Genomic DNA, 22,369 nt, shown 5'->3' on the forward strand with positions numbered 1-22,369 from the left:
GGCAGCAAGGGCGTACGAACTCATCCCCGACTAAGGCCGACGTAACAGGCCCCGATTTTGCCTTTGGCGCGCCGATCTAAGAAATAAGTAGAGTTAGATACAATCTTTCCGCCACGTTGCCATTGATTCTACTGTGGGTTAAGAGGACGACAAGTCAATTTAGCATAACTTGCCCTACAGATCGCCTAATTACAGCGCTTTCGTATATGATGGTGCAGAGATTGCTTTTTTATACAGCGCAGAAACTAGTCCTTTAGGTATTTTGTGTTTGCAATCATTTCCGTTTCGGCTTACTAGCTTAAACAGCGCTTGTGCCAAGAGATGAGACCAAAATAGTTCTGGCTTTGTTTCTATAATTCAGGTTCGTAAACGCGATCCACGACGGCTACCGATACCCTAACTACCCTGAAATTCATTTAGCTCTTAACTGAAATAAGTAATTACTAGAAATATATTTTGTTATCTAAATCCTTGAGATGGATGAAGGATCCGTTGCTTTGACCGCCATTGATGAAAACTCAGGCTTCCTTCACATGTCATCTTGTGCACACGAAGTCAAGCAAGCTTGTTATGCACACTATTATTATTATTATTATTGTTTAACACTGTTCGACTTCTGCGTTTTGACGTCTTTACTTTAATCTACTGTTCATTGCGTGTAAGCGTGCAGAGAAAAAGCGTTGCAACAATAAAAGAACTGCAGACGCCAGCGGGCAAACGCGCGTTACAGGCCAATCTGATTTGAATGGATGCGAAACGAATGTGAGCTTCACTAAATCATTAACTTGCTATAAAAGATAGTTAAACACCGCAGCACAAACCAAGACGTCCAATAACTGTTTTCAATAAATCTTGATTGTCAAAGTAGCGTGGAGGTTTTGTTGTGCAGCTTTTTAAGGAATATGAGTAGACGAGAATATTAATGTCTGTTTTAACACAGTACAGGCCATCAGCCGTATGAATGGAATATTACTAGATGGTACGTACGTACGTACGTACGTAGATGGTAAAAAAGTTGACGTCTATGTCAAATGTCATCTCGACGCAGCTCTATTTCATATTAATGTCGCAGAAAAAAACAGTTCGAAGTTTTTGTAGCCCTACTCTTAGCTCCTAAATACACGGAATGCATAGCAGCGACGGTGATGTCAAGATACACGATTTCCAAATTTCGATTTAAGATTAAGTTTTGAGCATACAGCATCAAACAGTTGTGTATATTTGAAGACTGAGTTACTCGTTTACGATCTTTGACGATCCACTGTGGGAACGTGCCTCGTAAGTTTCCGCCAAAAAGTACTAGCTTCGAAATGCCTGGGAGTGAGAATGGAATTTCTTTTGGCCATTCATTGAGACTCTGGATCAACTTGAAACTGATTTTTCAAGTTGTTCGAAGCTAGAGAGGTATTTAGGTACTGTTTTCGTAGCTTTTTTCCTAATCGTTTTATAAGAACTTTGTCATATATTTTGTGTGACCACTACGTCGATAAATTTTAAATTGCTGAATGAGAGCAGACTTGCCATTAAAACTTGAAGTCAACATATAGGCTCCAGACGTGGTTCTGTGAACTTTACTCAAGAATCTGCACAACCCTCGAATAAAGATACCTCTTTAAAAACATGCGTGCAAGTACACCTTATGCGTTAAATAACCGAGCGCGAATCCGAACTTTATCCGAAGTCAACATAGCTATAATAAATTTTGCCAGATATAGCCTAATATTTATTAAGCTTTATTTATTTAGCGAACAGGTCTGGTTGCAACTATCTTTATGGTGCGTACAACGCTCCTGATCGAAATACTACGCTGGTTTAGATTACAAAGAAATGTTTGCGTAAAATTCAAAAAATTCGGCGGCAAGAAACACAGTAATGCTCCTCGATGACTTTTGAAAGGAGGCTTTGTCAATGTCGACGAAGTTTCTCCCAGTCTACCTCTGCTGTTCTTAGTGTATAGTATCGTATATGTACTTGCTATAAGCAAATACCGTGACGCCAAAGGGTAGACATCCTCATTTATGCATAAGGTCTACCTAGCATCGAAAGACAACAAAGAATTACGCCACCTATTATTCGCATGTAAATATTACAGCTCACTCTCGGATTCGCTGAGCACATAATAAAAAAAAAAAAAAAAAAAGAAAAAACTCTGAACCGCATTCTACACCCAAAAACAGCCCATAGAAGCAGCCACGAAGATCCTTGAGGTGGTGACCTGTCGTTCGAGAGTAGCATGACCATGTTTAGCCTACTTATAATACCCAACACGAAAAACAGCAGTAGATATAGCGATAACACCGCTGAACCGCCTCAATAATATGGTAACTAGATATTTTCAGCGAATCTAAACAGATATGGTTTGATTTAAAATTAAATAGAATTGAATTTAGAGAATATAGGCGAAATTTTGCAGTGAATGAAAAAAGTGCTCAATACAGGCTCTGCTGACACAACAGTTACCATCTGCATTGTAGTTATAATAGTTGTCGTATCTTGAAAAAGAATACATAAATATGAAAAAAAAAAAAAAAAAAACTATAGCATCGTATCCCTCTTTGCCCCGAGGACATATGCAATAATGAGAATGATTATAAGAGCCTCGATTAAATGGGTTTATTATTGACTAAAACCCATTAAATATTTGACACTTATCAGCAACTTTTCCCTGAAACTGATACTTACGTATTGTAATAGAAAGCTCACTTAAAACGACTACAAATTTTGTGTGTTTCATTGCCGCAATGCATTGTTCAGTGCCAAATATAAGCACAAGCTTCGACACCGCACTGACCTATTTCAACCCACGCTTCCTTAACACTCAGGCAAATTAATGAACCTTGCGAACATAGAGACAAACATCCTTTTAGATGTTCTAAATTATAAATTGTTCCCTTGCAGACGTTGGCAAAATATTTTGCCTAACTGATAGCACAAACATGTTCTTATAAGGACCGTTAACTCAGATGAGATCAGTGATGATTATATTACAACAGATTAAGCAGATTTCTTCAGCAAAAAAAAAAACCAACTTTCTTTAGAAAATGGGCCATGCTTTTCTTTTAAGTAGTACAGAGCATTCTAAAACGGCCCATCTTGGGCCAGCGACTGCAAAACTGTTGGTACTATGGTAACGATGATACCGCTGCAGGAAGATTAGGGGGTGATACCAAATACATGCAGGAGGCAAAGCAATGGCAGATATGATCCATACCAACTGGTAGAAAGTTGTTCAAACAAAAAACGCCGTGCCGTCTTCATGATGGCTTCCTGGATGACGTAACTGCCTGCTAATCTTAGGGTCATGTTGTGGTCTGGATTCGAACCCAAGCATAGCACACTTTGTTTTGTGTAGGGAGCCAGCCGATTGAAAGAACGTCTAATGGCGATACCGGAAACAAAAAAGATTTAGGCCACCTTAAACCATCGACTCCAAAGGTTCAACGTCAGCACTAAATACAAAAAACGGACTACTAGCCACAAAGACCGACTTCCGGATATCGCTTGACGCAGTCGTACAATGCCTTAGGACACCAATGTCGAAATTTAGTACACAACAAACATGTGTAGAGTCGGCATTTCGTAAGCATAAGGCGCTCTATTCTTGCGGTTGAGATTAACCTCCCCAAATTCAACTACTGTAGATGCACAGAAGCTCGTTTGTATTTTTCATTCTCAAGGCACTGAAGTACTTCCCATGATTTCGTACACCCTAGACAACTGGAAACCGGTGTTAATTTTCCATTTAGTATATTTGCCATAGGACACTGCAGCCATAATGTCAATCAAATGTCCTCCCGGGAATTGCTTATAGAACACGACCGGTTTCGTGTCATTTCAAATTCGTCCCTGCGTATTTCAGCATTAATTCCACTAATCGTTTTACGAATGAGGTGCTTCAAGTTATGGATTGTTTTTTTTCGCTTTTTTTTTTTTTTATAGATTCTGCCCTCCGAATTGCCCCGCAGAAAAACGAAACAGATCATTTGGTTTGGAAGCATGACTTCGAGCAGATTGATTGCTTACCGCACTGTGTAGCAGGTTGTTGTATCTTGCTAAAACCAAAGGTTCCTGCATTTCACTCAATCTCTTGCTTCAAAAGGAATCGCAAAAAGCTTGCCCGTAAGTCGAGTGCAACTTCGTGTCGGGGTCGTTGGATCAACATTGCTCCGTTCTGCAGCGATGTTGTGACTTATTCATTCGTTTCAGACTGTTACTGGCTTCACTTGATCTGCCAGGGAGATAGTTCGTTCGAACCTTCGTATTCTGTGTTGCGGGGTGTCACATCTACATACCGTGATGGACTCTTCATTTGAATACTAAGTTTTTACAAAATGCTACAACAAACCGTAACTTTTATCCCTTATCACAAGCCGCACACGCTGCTGTGTTTATAGCTGGACAGCTTACTAGCCGTTTGTCGTTTAAATGGATAAAAGAAAGAGACGAAATCCTATAGACTCCTTTAGGGCTCGCTATACTCCTATGGGACAGTTATAATAGTCCAAAATTAAGAAGAACCAACTCAAAGATGGTCTCTATGTGTATAGCTTAAATTCTCATAACTAGGCTTTACTCGAAAAACAGTACCCATAATTGTTCATTGGCTAACTTTAACCAAAAACAGAGCGCTTTATATAATCGGGCTCGTTGTCAAGAGACGCCCCCAATGCCAAAAGAATTTTCCTCGTAGTGATGACCGGAATAGAAACAAGAACATTTGTTTAAGATTTAATGGGCAAAAAAGCTCAATGTGATGCAGATATTTGTGCCTGCGTACCGCAGTGACTCGAAATACATACAATTATTGTATTAAATTCAAGCTCAAATGTGTTAGTGTTAAAATCAACCCCAAATAAAAATACTATGAGTTCACAAATTTAAAAAAATAACCTTTGTTTACTCATACAAATTGTGTATTACACAAATATCTGCAGTGCTCCAAGGCATTTTTCTGAGCCATTTCTTAGGTCGCAACATATACAATATGCAGCACTAAGTACGCGACCATAATAGAGTCTTCTAATAAAGTGAACAGAGACAAAGCTAAAAAAAAAAAACGGAAATTAATAATGTCTTGAGAAAAAGCACTAGAAAACACTTCGTCTAAAATTAGGAAATACTGACGTTAAAGAATCAGGGCCAGTTTGGAGCAGAGACCAAAATGTGGTACGCCACAAGGACAGTTAATATGCATATAGAGACAATCTCTGAACTCCTTTAATGTATTTCTAAATACTTAACAGTATATTCGAGATTCACCGAAGGCCGTTGCTTCTTTATGAGTATTATATATGGTTGTCTAGTGTTATCTTCATTCTGCGTTAATAGGTAAATGAGGCCGATAAGGATACCAATGTTTAGGGGTGCAATCTCATCGTGTTGCCCCATCTGTGGATTTGCCAAGTAGTACGTGGAAAGGGTCACAGTCGACTCAAATATCGCAAACCTATGCGGTGTCCTGCAATATCAGCGCAAGTTGACTTGGATGGACGCGGTTGACCCAAAAGCACAAACCAGTATCCGGTTACTAAAGTGACTTCCGTCCCCCTTTTTAGCCTTGTGCTTTTCCTCTTAGATGCTCAGTCTCGCACCTTCTTGTACTCTGCCAAGGCGCAACAAAGAGCAGTCCTGGTGATCAGCTGAGCTGTGTGCTGCTATCCTTTTTTTTAGTCGCTTAGGGTCCCCTGAGGATCATGATCACCCATATGGTTGTCAAGTGCTCTAGTACTGTTGCATTCCGTGCAGGAGCCTCTCCTTTTATCCAATTCCTTGGCTGGCCAACTCCTCCCCACACCGATAGCCACCGACCTCTGCCATAATAGCATCCCCATGTGTTGCACGATGTCTACTTTATCGAGTATCGGGGCAACAACAAGTCGGCGGTACGCAGCGGCGGCAGAGGCGCCGACCTGTCGTTCTCTTTCGTCGGCAGAATGTCGGCGTGAAGGACGATGACTAGGTATACTGTACAATACACGAAAGGGTGACAGACTACGGCGCCAACCCAACAGTGTAAGATAATGACGATGGCGGCAGTGCGAAGCTACGAGAGGAAAGTGGGTTGGGGCTCGTGAGGAGATAGCAACGGTAGACAACAAAAGACAGTGGATAACATCTTTTCCTAGTTCTACGCTTCCTTCCTTTCTGGCTAGATCATGCCGCTCAATTAGCACACAGGTATCACACGCAGATATCAGACGAGCAGGTAGATGCGATAGCGAGCTTGCAGTCGATCTCGGGGCAGACGGTAACGGCGTCGGCCAGCCTTTTCTGCGCGGTATTGCTCTCTCTAATTTATTGCTAACTGAGGCGTAGTGTGTATCGCACATCGATTGCGATCAATTGGATCTTTATAGGAACTTAAGGAATAGTCTAGTCTGATGACTCATCGAGGTTCTTTGCCTCCTTAGCACCGTCGAGGTTCTAAAGGCCTCAGAGATTTTGTTGAAAGCAAGGTATCTAGCGTGCTTAGAAAGATCTGTGAAAGGAGCGGCTGAGCTCAGCGGAAGTTATGGTAGACATGGGGGCATCTCCAACCGTTCGATGTTTGACATGAAACCCTCTTTTCTTGTGCAGCTTCTTCAATAGACCTTGAGTCTCTATTAGATGCAACTAGTGAGTCCAACTCCCATAAGCCCTAATATAACATCGGTTAAGCCCTGAAGCAAAAATTACGCTACAATAATGCTTTTTGCCTCTCAAAGAAGAGTTTTGTCACCCGTAAATTTTCATACCTCGACAAACCGCTTCGCCTAATTTCCCTTTTGGGAGGCCTAAATAAAGACAACTTTTCTAGGGATTATGGAGTTTACTTTCTGCTAAAAGGGAGCACGTCATCGGGTAAATGAAAATTATTTGAGATGCTTACCTTTTATGCCTAAGTGATGTGCGATAGCAGCCATCTTAGTGGGTCGTAGCATTGACCAAATGGACAGCATGTCAGCCGAGCAAAGTAAGGCCACGGGAATATCTTGCCCATCGCCCACCCAGCCGATAAAGATGTACATTACACAGCCCTGCTTGTCTAAGAAGGAAGAAGGGGCAGCCAGACATGCTTCCAGGACAGCTCCTAAAGGCACAAGATACGAAGGACGATTCGGCGGGAAAGATGCTGTGGCTAGGTTGGCCAGGAAGAGGCTAAAAATGCTAGAAAATATCTGTGCATGAAGCAATGATAATACACATTGTGCTAAATTAACCAAAAAACACCCCGTTCGATAAAGGTGTGCCTATGCTTTTACAAGCCAGCCTACCACTCACTGCCGCCATGTCATGTTTTGAGCTTAGTAGGATGACTTATCTCAGTTTTGTTTTTCCTTGGTTTTTATCAAAATTATTACAATATTTGATGATTTAAAAAGGGGTTAGGTGCTTGTGTTGGCGTAGCATTGTGCCAGGCAGAATGAGCACAAATATGATTAGCATTCTTTGCCGATCGATAACTGATACTATGGCAACGCTTTCCTCGTACGTGGATTACTAACCGAATTCAGCTTCGCTGTAACTCGATTAGAAGAAGTGCTCTATTGGGGTGTGACGACGGGCCGTTGAGGTCTATTCGTGTGTTGTTTTTGGGTTAGAGGGAATGAGGCGACACGACGCAGCCCCACTTGGTCCAGTTATCGTTGCTTTTCCAATAAAGATAGAGGGGGGAGAAGTGGCTGGCGACGTCGACCTGAAAGCTACCACCCCACCGCATCCCATCCAATCCCGGCCAAAGAAACGCCGGCAAATGGAGGCGACACCGTGGCGCCACTGTTGTCAGTCTACTGTTTCAAGGAGGGTGAGGCAGACTCATCAATAAAATAACTAACCATTTTCTTAGTTTTTTCTGCCGCATAAGTGATTTTTTTTAACGAAAAACCTGTGGATACTGCTCGTAACCGATCTTATATTAGATAATTACATCTGTTAGTGGTTTACTGTAAACCGACGTAAAATTTGGTGTAAAAGGATTACACCAAAGCATATATATGTGTTTCTGTTAAATTATGATTATCACCAACTCATACGTTACAATTAAATGACACACCTCGGTTTGGATAGCTAGGTCGCAAACTACAATATTAGGAATCACTATCATACTATTGTGAGTAAGTGAATATTTCATAAAAAAGTACTTACTTTCTATAGAAGATAGTAGTTTTAAATGCTTAATTTAGTGCGTTTTGGTTTAAATTTACCTAGCATTAAAAAAATGCGGTCATAACTGGTAAAGCTACTAGTGTTAATTGCACAGTCGCTACGTTTTCTGTAAGCTCGGAAGACTTTACGCTAATTGTGAGGTATTTTTTAGCAGCGAAAAAGTGAAATTGATTGTTATTAGGTCGACTATGATGACCGAGGCAAAGGCGCCTGACGATGGCACATAGCAGTTTCGCAACAGGAACCGCCTAGCACACGGAGGATTGGCAAAAAGCTAACTCTCACTGGATATGGGGTGCTAAAGAAAAGAATGTGTGAGACCCGAGTACCGAAGGATTCAACTTGCACAGCGTGTCACGATTTGCTGTCCATACTTTTTTGTTTAAAAATGCATAACTTCAAGTTACTAACATAAACATGAACCAAAAACGAAACCAAAATAAAGACAATTAGGGGAACGCACTGAACTCAGTGTAAGCTACGGGGCGCAACTTGATTTGATTTAAAGATCCATTAATTAAGACTAAATCAACGTAAAACATATAAGTTTCGTATCAACATACTTCCTATTCTCATGCAATAAATCAGCTGTGGTGAGCGAGCGCGGTAATTAGCACTTGTTTAGTCGTTTATTCAAATCATATCATAAAAATCAAACATTACTGCGTTACCTATATACCTAGTTATTTCGAAAGTGAGCGGAAAAGACGCGTATTCTTTTTTTAAGTTTTTGCTCTTGACTTTTTTTTTGTTCTACAGATTAAGTCGCGTATCTCTTAGACGTGAGCTGCCCTCAACGTATAATACCGCACACGTATATATACAATATACTGACATTTCTAGCTACATATTTCGTGAACTTCCTCGGCATCAAAGTCATATCAGCTAGTAGCTTACCGTCGTTTGAACCAGATTTGTTGTCTTCCTCACGGTTAGGATTTAAGTTTTGATAGATATCGCTTGGGCTTCTTCGTTGGATATATTGTAGGACTTTTCACCGCTTATTTTTAGATCGTACTTCAACCACTTCAATCACTTGAAGTACGCAATGAATCCACTACCGATAAAACACACTTTACAGCCATCCGTATATATATTCGTCTACGGCATCTAAACTGGGAGAAGCGTTAGGTTATATCGGACATGGGTTCGTTTGTCATTTTTGATAGAGAAATGCTTTTCTACAGCAAAACAGCAAACTCCTTGTGGTGGAAAACAATACTATATATACGCACTCTTAAACATGTGTCGCTAACTTTAGATGGGCGAAAATTTGCACACACGGCGACGGTGGTTGTTAAATGTAACTATATATGTTGACTAGCAGTAGCAACGATCGTCATTGTCAGACTGGACGGAAATATCTATAAAACTCGACGTAGAAACAACATGCCATTTGAAAAAAATTGAGAATTTTTATCTGTGAGCAAGTTTCTACTAAGAAACTGTATAAATCAGCTTCTAAGATATGCTCATGGTTATGTGTCTATGCCTTTGTGGAGCGTTCCTATGGCGAACATCTAAATAGATGGGCAATATATTGCGCGTCGTTGCTGAGCCTGCTCGAAAAGCATCCGCGCCATCCTCTTAAGGGTTACTATAGCTTACTCCCAATAAACCCTGCTTGTTCTGAGATCTCAAAGTTACCAGTTCGTCACTGTGTTACATTGCCTGGTCGTCTCTCGCTTGACTCCCTTCTAGATTTTCTGCTGGCAGAGTCAGCGCGCTATAAAAGCGTTCATCGCTCGATGGAGGAACATTCTTCCGACAAAGCATCCATCTAAGGCGCCCGACTCATGCACTGACTGTCCCGACAAACAGCGACATAGACATGATCATCCTTACCGTTCCCCATCACACCCCACCTCGCCGTCTCTAAGTCGCACTCACATACACGCAGCGTACTACTACTGCCATCATCGCTATCACCCTGCGCTCATTTGGCGCGAGGAGAACGGCCCCCTCGTCAGTTGCCTCCTAGTAAGAAGGTTCTTCTCTGGACGCCAGGACCCTCATGAGACTATCGCTCGAGGGACTGAGATCTTTGTCCCGATTTCTGACTCATGTCTTGCGGGTGCTAGAGTGGGGGAATTAGTGAGCTCTAGGGGTAGGCAAGACGCAAGGACGGCTTATAGCGGGGGGTGACGATGCCACAATGCCTTTGAGCATTTTCAGGGACATCGAGTGCAAGAATTGAACGAATAGAGGCCCAGCACAAAAGGTTTCATCTATGATTTTTTTGGGCCTATCTATATGTATTGTATATATTGATGCATGATATACATTATGCGTGATAATGAAGATTATGTAATGTGACTTTAGTTTTTAATTATTTAAAGATATAGAGGGCTATAGATAGAAAGTCATGCGTGTGTGTGTTTATATGGTGTTTGAAATGGAAGTTATAATTCCTATTCATCGAAACCATAATAATCATTGTGGTCTTAGTTACCGCGAAGACTTCCCAATATTTCAGATACGTCGTGTTAATAATCGGCTCCTTACAACACGAAGCTGCAATAACGAGGTGTATAACGAGCCAGTTGTATCGAGAGGGCATTATAATATATAAACTATAGCTAACTAGAAAAATACATTTATCTACTAGTAATACCGGTATTGCAGCTAGAAGCTCAGGAAAATTTAATCAATGCCAACCACCAGTTCTGTGAGCATAGTTTACTTACTAAAAGCGATGATTGCTTTTAAATAATTTTCGAGGTACACATAAACCCTATGTATTTCGTATATGGTCATCTGCCATCGTATATTGATTTGAAATGTTCGCAAGTGTGGGCTTCCATCTCTTGAGATATACTTAAAAAAAAAGAACGCAATTTTTTTTCTCTAACTCTAAGAGTCAGCTATTCTATACGTATAGGACGTTTATTTCTTTGTGGCCAATGTCGTACTGTTGCCAAATAATATCAGTTAATTTTACTGCTCAAAAGCAGATCCTGGATTAGATGTATGTAGGGTTCAAACTTTCGGAGCCTGGAAAACAATCATATACGCCAAAAAAGAGCCTCCCACAAAAAATCTATTAGAGTTATAAACTTTAACAAATTACTCACGACTAGTCTTTGGCAGCTCTTGTACCAGGTCAGAATAATAATTAACAAAAGTTTAATAGGTTCTTTGGTAATAATAATGGCCAAAAGTTTATATTTATGAAAAATATCATTTATCAAAGAAAGCTTGAAATTAATCAAGACACTGATTCTACGCCATGCATACAACAGCTATATGCCGGGCTTTCCTTCGCAGATATAGTACTAAGAATGGTGATAACACGTTGGAAAAGCCTGACAGCATGAACTTCGTTTTAATTTATTAGTGTTACCTCTCACAGTTATCAAAAATGAGTAAATAATCTCTATAATAATTATATCAATGGCAATTTTTTCCAACTTGTGAATCTATACATTCATTAATAAATGTGAGACGTTTACTTCAACGTTCGCGTGGAAGAAACTACATCCATACATGAGTTTGACAAAAACTAATTAAGCCTGAACGCTTCAGGCTGATCGAGTGATTCTCGTCTGTCGTGGGTGGCTGTTATCTCATTGCAAGTAGGGAAAAATTTCAAATAAAAGGCATCTATCTCTTGAGCAGCCCAACCCGTACGAGTCGATAAAACTTGCTTATTGCACTTACTGGACCAGTTCAGCCAATCTCGATTACAGAAACTTTTGACAGTAATTTTTAAGGCTAGAACGCGCTATTTTGCTACTTGGAGTATTGTTGAATTGATAGCCAATACGTACCCGAGATTCCATCATAGGTCCACCATTGTTCCCAATTAGCAGAGGAGAATCCTGTAACAAGGATAACGAAACTATTATTGCAAAAAAAAAGTTGAAGTTACAACACATTCAGTTCTAGATCTGCTTCGTTTATTCATCTTGTCGCTCGCTTCGTCTAGTAATGGTGCGTCGTATATCGATAACTTTATCGTTTGCATTAGAGACACTTTAATAATTCTGTTAAGGAGCAATTTTGTTTCACATTAAATTTCTTAAGTTACTAGAATCGAGAAGATGAAGTTGTGTACCACGGTAGTCGTAGCTTTAGCACTAGTACTTGTGGATTAAATGCAGAGTGCGTACGTGTACGTGTACGTGTACGTGTATTTAATGAACAGCCGATGAAGATTATGACAATGTGAAAATTAACACTATATAAACGATTATTGAAAACAGTATTTTTTTTTTTATGATCAGGTACCATTCATGTATACATTTTCAGTAGGTGTCCCTGGTCAATACTCTACGTTTGCAGCATAACACACAAGCTTGATATTTTCTAAGAGTGACTTTTCCGTAAGACAAATTACAGTTCGGGCTTTACTGCTAGAAGTACGTCGATATCGGGTCGGAATTAACCATTTCTGAATAGCCACAAATCAACGCCAATTCAGCGTCCCTAAGCTTCACGTTGATCCTACAATAAACTTCGAGCGTATCCTTCGAAGGGCTGTGATGTCTCTATTTCGGGTAAAATTTCGCATAATTCGCGCATACATAAGTAAGCGAACTATACGGCGCTCACAGAGCCGTAAAGTGTGCTACATTTCTAAATTGAGACTTTAAGCTATACTTGTTGGTCAGTGCCAAGATTGTTCTACAGAATCAGCCAGAAACTCATGGGGTTCGTCTCGAGCGACATCGCCTCAAAATAATCCGTTTTGACATAATGACATCAGTAAGCACGCTGCCATATAAGTACAATACCAAATCAAAACAATAAAAAAAGCTTAATTTTAGGAACAAATGAAAATAAAAAATATGAAATTATTAAAGAACAACAGGATGCGGATCTGTTAAATTTATCTTTTTTTTTCTGGGTATGTTAACTTGAATCTTTTGGATCATTGTGCCGAATAATTTTGTTATCGGTGTTGTTATCTTTGATTTTTTCATCTTATATACTATCGATTTTTTTTTATCCTGCCCATGTTTTTACTCTAAGACATGCCAAGGTTTACACCTTTCAAAGTGATATCTATCTAGCGGAGCACCAATTCGAAACACGTATTTGTAACCCCGACAATCACCATAGGGTTAAAAAGCGAAAGAAGTTCTGACAGACAATATGGACCGCAAAAGAGAACAGATGTGTAAAGGGAAACAATTGATTCAAATCGCTCAAACGTATTTCACAATCAATTACACAGCAACAGCAACATGGAAAAGAGAAAAAAAATATGGTAATGTTCATCAGACACATTAAACTGTCGTTTTATTAATATTGTTGTCAAAAACGTTGGGGGGACTAAAGTAAGAAAGCACGGGCATTTTTATATAATTATATAAATCATAAAAACTCATACAGGAGTTTTCTTTTTTCTGGGTCATCTTACTTGCACTGGCGCCATGCCATCTTTTACTTCGTAAATTTCACCTGCTCGCGTAATTTACGTGTGCTGAACTATGTTAAGGATACTGGCATTTCTAGAAAGAGGCAATAATGTGTAAGAAGTCTTACGTGTCAATTAGGAGACCAAAAAACAGCTGGTGCAATTTTCGAACAAACATAAACGCGTCAACCCAGTAACAGAGACGGAATGAAAAATATAACTGCTTAATATAATTTCTTCTGTTTTTCAACATAACTGATGCAGTATATATCTCTGTAAAATATAGCGGCGTGAAAAGTCACAGCATTGGGAAAGATAGCCAGGTTAGCGCGAGCGAAGCGATAGAGGCTACATTCATTCTTACTTTTGCTGTACTCCCTAAAACTCACAAAAGTTTATTCAACTTTTTGAAAGTGGGAGAAGAAGCTAACAGTTTGCTTTCCTCCGGTCGCATGCGAACGAAATATGGCTAATGCGATCTGATCTATCGTATTTAACAAAAGTACTAGAGATATACTTAAATAAAGTTTTGAGAGAAATCATCTACCTGGTTGAGCATTGCACCATTCCTTCTTTTGGACCAAAAAAAAAAAACAATAAAAATAGCAGCAGAAGGCTGCCCTTTAGCGAAAGCAAGGGACACAAATTAAAAAAAAAATGCAGAAGTGATACGCACGTTATAAAACTATACTGATTTATCGCTAATTTTATGCAAGACACGTTTTTACCTATTCCGTCAGATTTTAAAGACGGAGTGGCAGATCAGCAGAGGGACTCAGGTTAGAATTCTGTGCACCATTATTTGATTGGACAAGCGGCTTCAACGGGCGTGATCCGTCGTTTGTGCTCACTGAGTTTTCCTGTAGTATTGGCTTCATTAAATGCATAATATTCTGTAGGATTCTGCAAGTTGTGTCAGAATTTGGTTTCAAGGAACTACACCAAACGCCGGCTTGTACCTCTTAGAGCAGTATGTGAGAACCGGACGTATTCTACGAAACCCATGTTGTGTACCCAAAGAAGACAGAGCTTTGCTACAGTAACTTTTTTTCGCTATCTCTCTTTGTTAATATGAATCGCTTAAGAAGACTTCACTCCACCTTGTCGGTAGGCCTCCATGCCGTAAGCAGTTATTGAACAAGGAAGCATATCACACGCTCCTTTCCAAGTGCTCATTGCCGATCAGATCCGATCCAGCCGCTTTGTTTGATTAAAGTTGTTCCAGGAAGTATAGTATCTCAACATGAACGCGCGGGTCCTCGCGCATCATAGATCTTTGTTTATCCTACGACACGATTAAAAAGGCACGATTCGTGGGATGGTGTTCGCCACTACAAATATGCTTCCGAACTGCTCCACTAGCTCGACCGAGCTTATAGGATAAAATGTCGATCTCCCTTTCTGCACTCATTTCTATAGTTTCTTTCGCGCTTATTCCCCACTACCCTGTCTTCCTGCAGTCCAAGGTACTGCTGACAGACGGGCTCAAGTATTCATCTGTACCAGCCTTTTAGAATGTTACAGGACGGCCTTATGGCCGGCTGACGCTTGGCGAATTTTCCTGTCTAGTGCAGTGTAGCACCGCCTATCTTATCTAACTTTTATTGAACCATGAGCGTTGTTAACGCGGTCACAGGCTATTTTTGCACTTCAGTGAAGCTCTCTATATAGTGGTTTATGCCTGGATCTCTTAGTAGTAGAAACAGAGTTGTTTATTTGGGATGGCTCAGCACTTTAGATAGCCTAATCATTTTCATTTGCAGAGTTGTTCATTACCCGCAGGACAAGCTCAATTCTAAACAGCACACCATCATAGAGTGCTATTTTTTCGCTTAGAGGATCATTTACATTTTATGTATTTACATTCTATGAAATTTATCGGTACTCAGATGCGAATATGTTGATCACCGACCTCAAAGAATAACCTTCAAACGATGGCGCATTGCCATTGGAGAGCAAGTGGCATTCAAAGTTATTGAGTAGATCTAGTAGTGTGAATGTCAGGATTTATTCGGTATATCGAACCTTGTGTTCAAGTCATCAGCAAACGAGGAAGCCAGTAAAGAGAGTGTACCAGTATAATCCTGTTCTCGCTGCTTGAAGGACGAATATACGCTACTATAATAATATATTTACTGCCCTGCAGAACAACTACATCATATTCTCGGTAAGCTCGGTAAAACTCTGATTTTTCCGAGCTTCTGGTTGTATGGTACTGATACGTCTCCACTAGAGCGGTCAAGCCTAGTACAAACGCGTGCAGGGGAATGGGTAGCGCCAAAACCGGCAGCTCAAAAGGCTTTGACTCCCATCTCTTAGTGGGTATGATGACATCGGTTAAAGAAAAATAGTGCCAGCAACAGTAAAGCACGAGTTACCCCCTCCATATCCTATAGTAAACAGGTATTTTGCCTTCGCTCTTCTTCTCAGACCGAGTGCGCGGTTTTAGGTTGCTTCAACGTCCCCGGCTCCGATTTCTGCTCCGCAACCGTCTCTAAAACTAATTGCAGCTTTTCCTGAAATGCAGTTCATTGTACTAAGATGTTTCTTGAGTTTATAGATTCGCCAATGTCTGTATGAGAAAAGCTGCCAGATTTAGGGTATCTGGTGGCGCATACCACTCCTACGTCTAAAGCGTTTCGTCGAAACGGTGCTATCTATTGCGAGATGTTGCTGCACACGATTCCACATCGGTCTATTCAATTCCATACGTATTTATTTAATATTTTTATTTTTTGCATAGTATATTACACTGGTAATATATACTTTAATGTAGGTACATTGTAACAGTCTATCGACAGCAAATAGTAATAAAAGAGGGGCCGAACTTCTATTTAGCTGTCTCGAACGCAAAATTGCGGCGGCGGATAATAGAAGGGCTATTTATTAACAAAGCGTAGTTTTACGCTGTACTTTGAGCAAGGCTCAGGACTCAGTTGATTTGGTCGCAATGCATAACGTCTATCGACTTCATTGTTATTTGCCGAACGTGTTTTCATGAAAGGATGTCCATATTGCATATAGAGTGCTGGCTTGTTGTTACATTATAGAGTCTTGTAGAAAATGAATCGAATTACGCCCGCACCGTTTAAAGGAAGAGCTTTCTTCCGTTTCTAATACCCATCTTAAATTCACGAAAATTCTCAACGGTATAAGACGTGATTTCCGCATAGATAATTACCTATCAGAGAGCAAAGTGTAACGACCACGGTGAACTTCCAGCAGGCACACACGAGGCTCTTCTTTCAAACAAACAATTGCCACGCTTCAGTAGGACCATGTCTCGCCTCTAAGAAAATTCCAACAGGGCAACGAAGGCCAGTTGAAGTGTGCCTGTGTGAGTGTGGATCGTCTGCGAGTGTCAACTTGATTAGTGTCTGAATGTGCCTTTTGCACACGCTAATAACTACACCGAACCCGAATGGTAAAAACAGCTCTGTGACGTGTGTTCCTGCTCCAAGCTGCTGAACATTACCCGAGAGACTTTTTTGATGAGAAAACTAAGTCTCATAAAATCTGGTTGGCGAATTCCGCTTACTAACAACCTACCCGGTGGACGGATTCCTGCGACCGAAATGGACAGACTTGTGGCGTTGTCTAAACTACCACGCGGAGCTCCGAAACAGTTGATATCAATTCTGCTGTTACCTATAACAGCTAGACAGTGGCTTCGAGGCTATTTAACGACAATTATACGGCATCGGGTGTTGAGCAGAGGGCAGTGGTAGCAAGTACCATGACTGTGCCTGCGGTAAGGGATCAGAGTGCGTGGGTTGGGAATGCGCACAACGGAGCATATTGCTGATGTAAGCGGCCGACATCCCCTTATTAGATTTTCAGTCCTCTACGAAATCAATTGGATCGGCCTTACCGGCAGCCATAGCTTTCGATACTGAAATCCGACAATATCATTTCGCAGCAGTGCAGTGGCAGTGTGGCCGCCAGGGCGAACAACCTTAATCCGTCCGAAGTAGCGACGCGGCGTTGGACGTCACTAGCGGCTTGTTTGCGATAGTGCAGTAATAACGCGTTTGGATACTAAACTTAGGAAAACACGGTGGCCTAGGTTCGAATCCGGGTGTAGATACGCTTCGCACTGGGTTCGTCTGAAGCAAAATGTTAAGACTGGAAGTACCGGACATAAAGCTCGAAAGATTGATATGTGCCTATGAAAGCACTTGTCTGATACTGAGAAAAGCCAACAACAGCAACCCAGTATCAATATGAACGGCATCAATCGAACGTGGCAGCGATGTCCGGACAGCTGATGCTAATGAGGAGGGGCGGCAATGTAAAAAGGTTACTCGCCTTTTTCTCGATATAAAAGGGCCATGCTAGCTCCTAGTGTAAGGCAAGCGAGACGACGACCCTCCAAAGCCGAAAAAACTATAGCGTCGTTTTTGCAAGAGCCGCGAACGTCGACGGTCCAGGTACACTGTAAAGCTTACGTATCAATAAGGTTGTGAGATATTAATTGAGCGCGGGTAGCGTACTATATTCTTCCTCGAAGAGCTATGAAGCACGTAGCGTTTATCAGTCGACAAACCGCTCACGGTCGCTATCAGCTCCCGTTTCGTCGCCGCAAATCGGTGATAGTGTTGTGCCGATCGTTACCAATCAGGCAGTGGTGGCAGATATCATAACCAGAGCTTTTCTCAGTACTGATCCAATGATCATATTGGCGACCCAGGGTCTAATCGGATAGCTGCCCAGTATTTGTTCAAAAAAACGCTTCAAACTCGAAATACAACGGATATACAGTGTCTGCCTATTGTACATCTCGGCAGAATTTACGACAAGTCAACACAAATTAATCTTTGTTTCGTACACGCTTTATTTCGAAGTCGACTGGCAAATTGACGGCTCTGTAATACGTTAAGTCGACCTTGTTAGAATAGCGGGGGTCCGTACCAGTCGTCATAAACCGGTTCTTTAAGGTACACTAAGATATGAAGATCACCAATGATCCTGTCGGTAAAAGGTTCCGACTCGGCTGACGTATCAGTGGCCACTTGCGACGATATAAATCGAGTGTTGTGCTGCCATTCCATCTAAGCCGTCGAAAGGGCTAAGGCGTTAGGAATTAATGACTTACACACTTCCTACACCGGTTCCATCGATGAACTAGAGGCGCACTAACAGGATAATCGCCCAGTGGCTTTTGCCGGCAGCGCGTATTAAGTAGCAGCACTCGCGGACTTGATTGCAATTTTTGACAACAATTTCAAGATCGTTCGTATTTGATGAGGCTGGCTAAAGAACTCCACCGATATGATAAAAATAGTAGTTTTTGTAAGAAACTAGTTCCCAAGAGAAATGATTGACATTGACGTTGTAGAACCGAGCACGCAAGATAACACGTATTTCATACCACATAAATGTGGTTTCCAGCAACGATAACGGACAAAATAAAAAAAAAAAACTATTTTCAACTCTTCTTCAGCAAAAACTCGCTTGATCAACGTTTGCTCCTTAGGACAAATGTGAACCCGAATTTGTTGCAATTTCTGTTCAATTTTCGCTAGCACCGCATTGTTTGGTTGGCCTGGATGATCCTAAGGCTAGTGAAAGTTGACTGCCGATAGTTCCCTTTTCTCTAGTAAGGGCCAAACAACGTAACCTCACGCACGTTCCAGAAGCAGCGAGCTCTCAAGGGCAATACCCCAAGTGGCTTTCTCATAGCTGCAGTCCTCTACGAGCCCTTCAGGCGCATCGATCTCAGTTTTGACTACAAGCTCAGCGAATTGATGCATTTCGACAATTTACGTGTTTTCAATCGACGAGGAAGCTGTCGTGTTCATCGATCGTGTTACTCAACGACTAGGACATATTGACAGAAAACTGGTTAAGCGGAAGTTAAAGTCGCCCGACATTTTCGGACATTCTAAGTAAGCAGACCTACGATCGTCAGTTAACCGAGAGCGCCTCACTGAAGTCCTTGATATTGCATACGCCCCGGGCAGTGATAACTTCCATTTGCAAATTACAAGACTTTCTGAATCAATCATCCCGTTGGTAACTTTACTAAGAGGAACATTCTCCGGACCGTGGCTTAATCTACGACCCAGTAGGGTGGCTGGTTTCACTTATATTGTGCAACAAGTTCCTGACTTAGCAATTGTCGTCTACATTGTTGCGATAGGACGAGCCGATCAATCATCATGGACCAATGAGATGACCACTCTGTCAGCATTAAACATTTGAACGATACACCGCCTATTGTCTGCAAGCTGCACGTCTTTGAGGATGCAAGCAATTGTCAATGCTGCTTACCTGCAGTTCATGGCTAAATCTAAAATCCCGCTCAGTAAAAAGGTATCCCGAGTTCATGACTGCTCTGTTCGTTATACGACTGCGAGCTTTCATCGTGGAACGGCTCCGCGTAAGTTTCAGTAGAATCGTCCACTAAACAGATTCCGCTACGACATATTACGGATGTACCGCCAGAGGACACTCGGACGTGACCGCGCCAAGGGAGTTCATTGGATCCGAGAAATGGACGCATGTTACTGACGAAGTGAACGTCGCGTACGTTGCAACGCGCATAACGTCACCGAGCCAGCTCGTCAAAAATCAGCGGTTTTAATTTGGCTCTTCCCGACGTGCTGATCCTGAGAGGGGGCGACCGGTGCCGAGATTACAGTTTGGTAGCGAAAAGACGGAGTCGGTAATTAAACGGTTATCGAGTTCACAGTAATCGCGACTCCTTTTCGTGGACCTTCACCGCATTGGTAGTTTAGAAAAGGCAGTTCGGACTGTGGTAGTTTGCTTTTGTTTGCACATCGTTCTCGCTGCCAACCGCTAACTTCTGACGCTACGTTTCGGATCACACTTGAACTACTCAAAACCATCCAACAAAGCTACTTCGTTGCTCATCGAAATTTAGAAACGTATCATCTGTTGTATACGCAGGCGAACCATGCAACACCCTCCGCTCACTTTCCCGGAGTGATCGCAAAATTGCTCATTTTAAATCATTACTGCACTCATGCGCATGTCGCCACAAGCACGCTCCGACGGCACTATTACTTATCCACTGTTAACCAGCTGATCAAATACAAGCATCGCTTCCTGTTCTTATTCTATAATTGGTGTAGGAAAGGGACATACAGGAGGTACATTTAGCATCTGGAACTCGTGCCAGATATAGCACACACATTGCGCGATTAAGCGTTTCATCGCCATAAGTCCGACGCGCAGCCAGGTCATCTCTGGTAACGGACGACCTTTCGAGCGGTGAGGAACTTCAAACGACTTAAATTTTTCCACGACCCCGCCGCCCGCAAGTTATTCGTGCAGCAATGCATCACGCTGACCTTCACCGGCGACATGGTGAAACGATTCCATACAAGGGTCTCGTCGGCACAACAAAGACTACGCTCGAGAAGACACTAGGGCGGAGCCTCATTACCGCTAAGGAACTCAGCACAAGTTTGATGAAGTTATCCGCAGCAATCAACGATTTATCCATATTCTACGTCAAGTACTTTGTTGGCCCAGCCATATTGCGGTGGGCCGCCAGCAAGTCCGCTCTGCGTCATCGTCGTTCTCAACAGGCTTGGGTTGAATGGCCGTGTCATCTTGGAGTTTCCGTAAATCGAGCGCTCTGAACTAGTTATTACTGTGCACTTTCCGTCAGGTGGCGTTGTGAATATCCATAGAAGCTATGAACAGCCAACACCATATGGACGCAAACATCCTCACCGCTGAAAGACGCTGAAATATGCTTGTTCCGTGCGGACTATGGACTCTGTCGGTAAAGACAGAGCCGTATGAATATGCATTATAAGATCCACAAATGGACGCAAAGGTCGTCGCGCCACGCAGCTGCTCTTACCGCTTAAATGCGCCGCTTCTTGAGAGGAATAAACAAAATTGAAGTCCCGGACCGTACACGCAAGGCCGAACGATCGGTTTTATCGTAATTTGCCTATTTTATTAATGTTTGCCGAATTTATTCTCATTAGAAGACGTTCATAATGTATAAAGAAAGCGAATTTGCTGTCACCTGATATAATGTAATAAGAGTCTGGTCGAATTCCGCATGCATCTTTTAGAAGCAAAGCCGATCGCTTATGGCATTAATTTACAATATTGCTAAGCCCCTAACGGAATGAGTAACACCAACGGAGACCAGATCATGATACATGCCACAGCCACCTAGAAATACGAAAATCTGCAGGGTCTATTGCGCAGGCCACAGTTTGGGTTATCTGGAACCTTTCTACTTATTGAATGGCAAAAAGATTATATGCTGATGATTATTTGTGTGAAAGAGGTTTGTAGATGAGCTTGCCGTAAGTTTACTGTGGCCGTTACACTTTGCTTTGATAAATACTTTCTTATATGGAATACATGTCTCATCTGCTGAGAATTTTTAAGTTGCGATGTACCGCACATAATATAGTTGCGCTAAAACAACTTACCGCGTAGCGAAGATTTGTGCTGTAATTGCACATTTTGTCATAAGGCCTATTGAGCTAAAAAGTAATCATAAGTAAGTCGTGCCGAAGCAGCGGCGAAAAAATGCGCGGTCTAAAGTTCACAAGAATTATCAATAATGTGTGTTCGATGTAAGTAATTATTTATCTAATTAGCACATTTTCCCATTCGAGAAGTTGAAGGGGAAAAATTGTGACTTGTATGATCGACACTGCAGATTTCCGTATTTACATGACCCTCTCGACGATGTAGTAGCACCGTCTACTTCTTCTGCCATATTATTTCCGCGTTGTAACCACCGAATAAGCAATGTTGCTTAACTGTTTATATACGTGTCCTGTTAGATAACCCATATAATTTAGCACAATAAGGAATTTTGACAATTTAGTCTCTCTATGGGCCCGTTCACAGATAATATGG

At 41.6% G+C, this 22,369-nt stretch overlaps 1 protein-coding gene across 2 annotated transcripts in view; it reads right to left on the reverse strand.

Annotated features, from left to right (window-relative positions):
- Positions 1-22,369, reverse strand: part of LOC111255615 (carbonic anhydrase-related protein 10-like) — a 123,919-nt gene that overhangs the window by 76,963 nt on the left and 24,587 nt on the right. Inside the window, exon 2 of one of the 2 annotated variants that reach the window (XM_022817761.2) lies at positions 11,916-11,966. The exons of the other annotated variant lie outside the window; for it this stretch is intronic. Coding sequence (XP_022673496.1) covers positions 11,916-11,966 — 51 coding nt within the window. The remainder of the gene's footprint in view (positions 1-11,915; positions 11,967-22,369) is intronic. 2 annotated transcript variants of the gene reach the window in all.

Source organism: Varroa destructor, unplaced genomic scaffold (assembly GCF_002443255.2).
Source record: "Varroa destructor unplaced genomic scaffold, Vdes_3.0 BEIS01000001.1, whole genome shotgun sequence".
NCBI classification, from domain to species: domain Eukaryota; kingdom Metazoa; phylum Arthropoda; class Arachnida; order Mesostigmata; family Varroidae; genus Varroa; species Varroa destructor.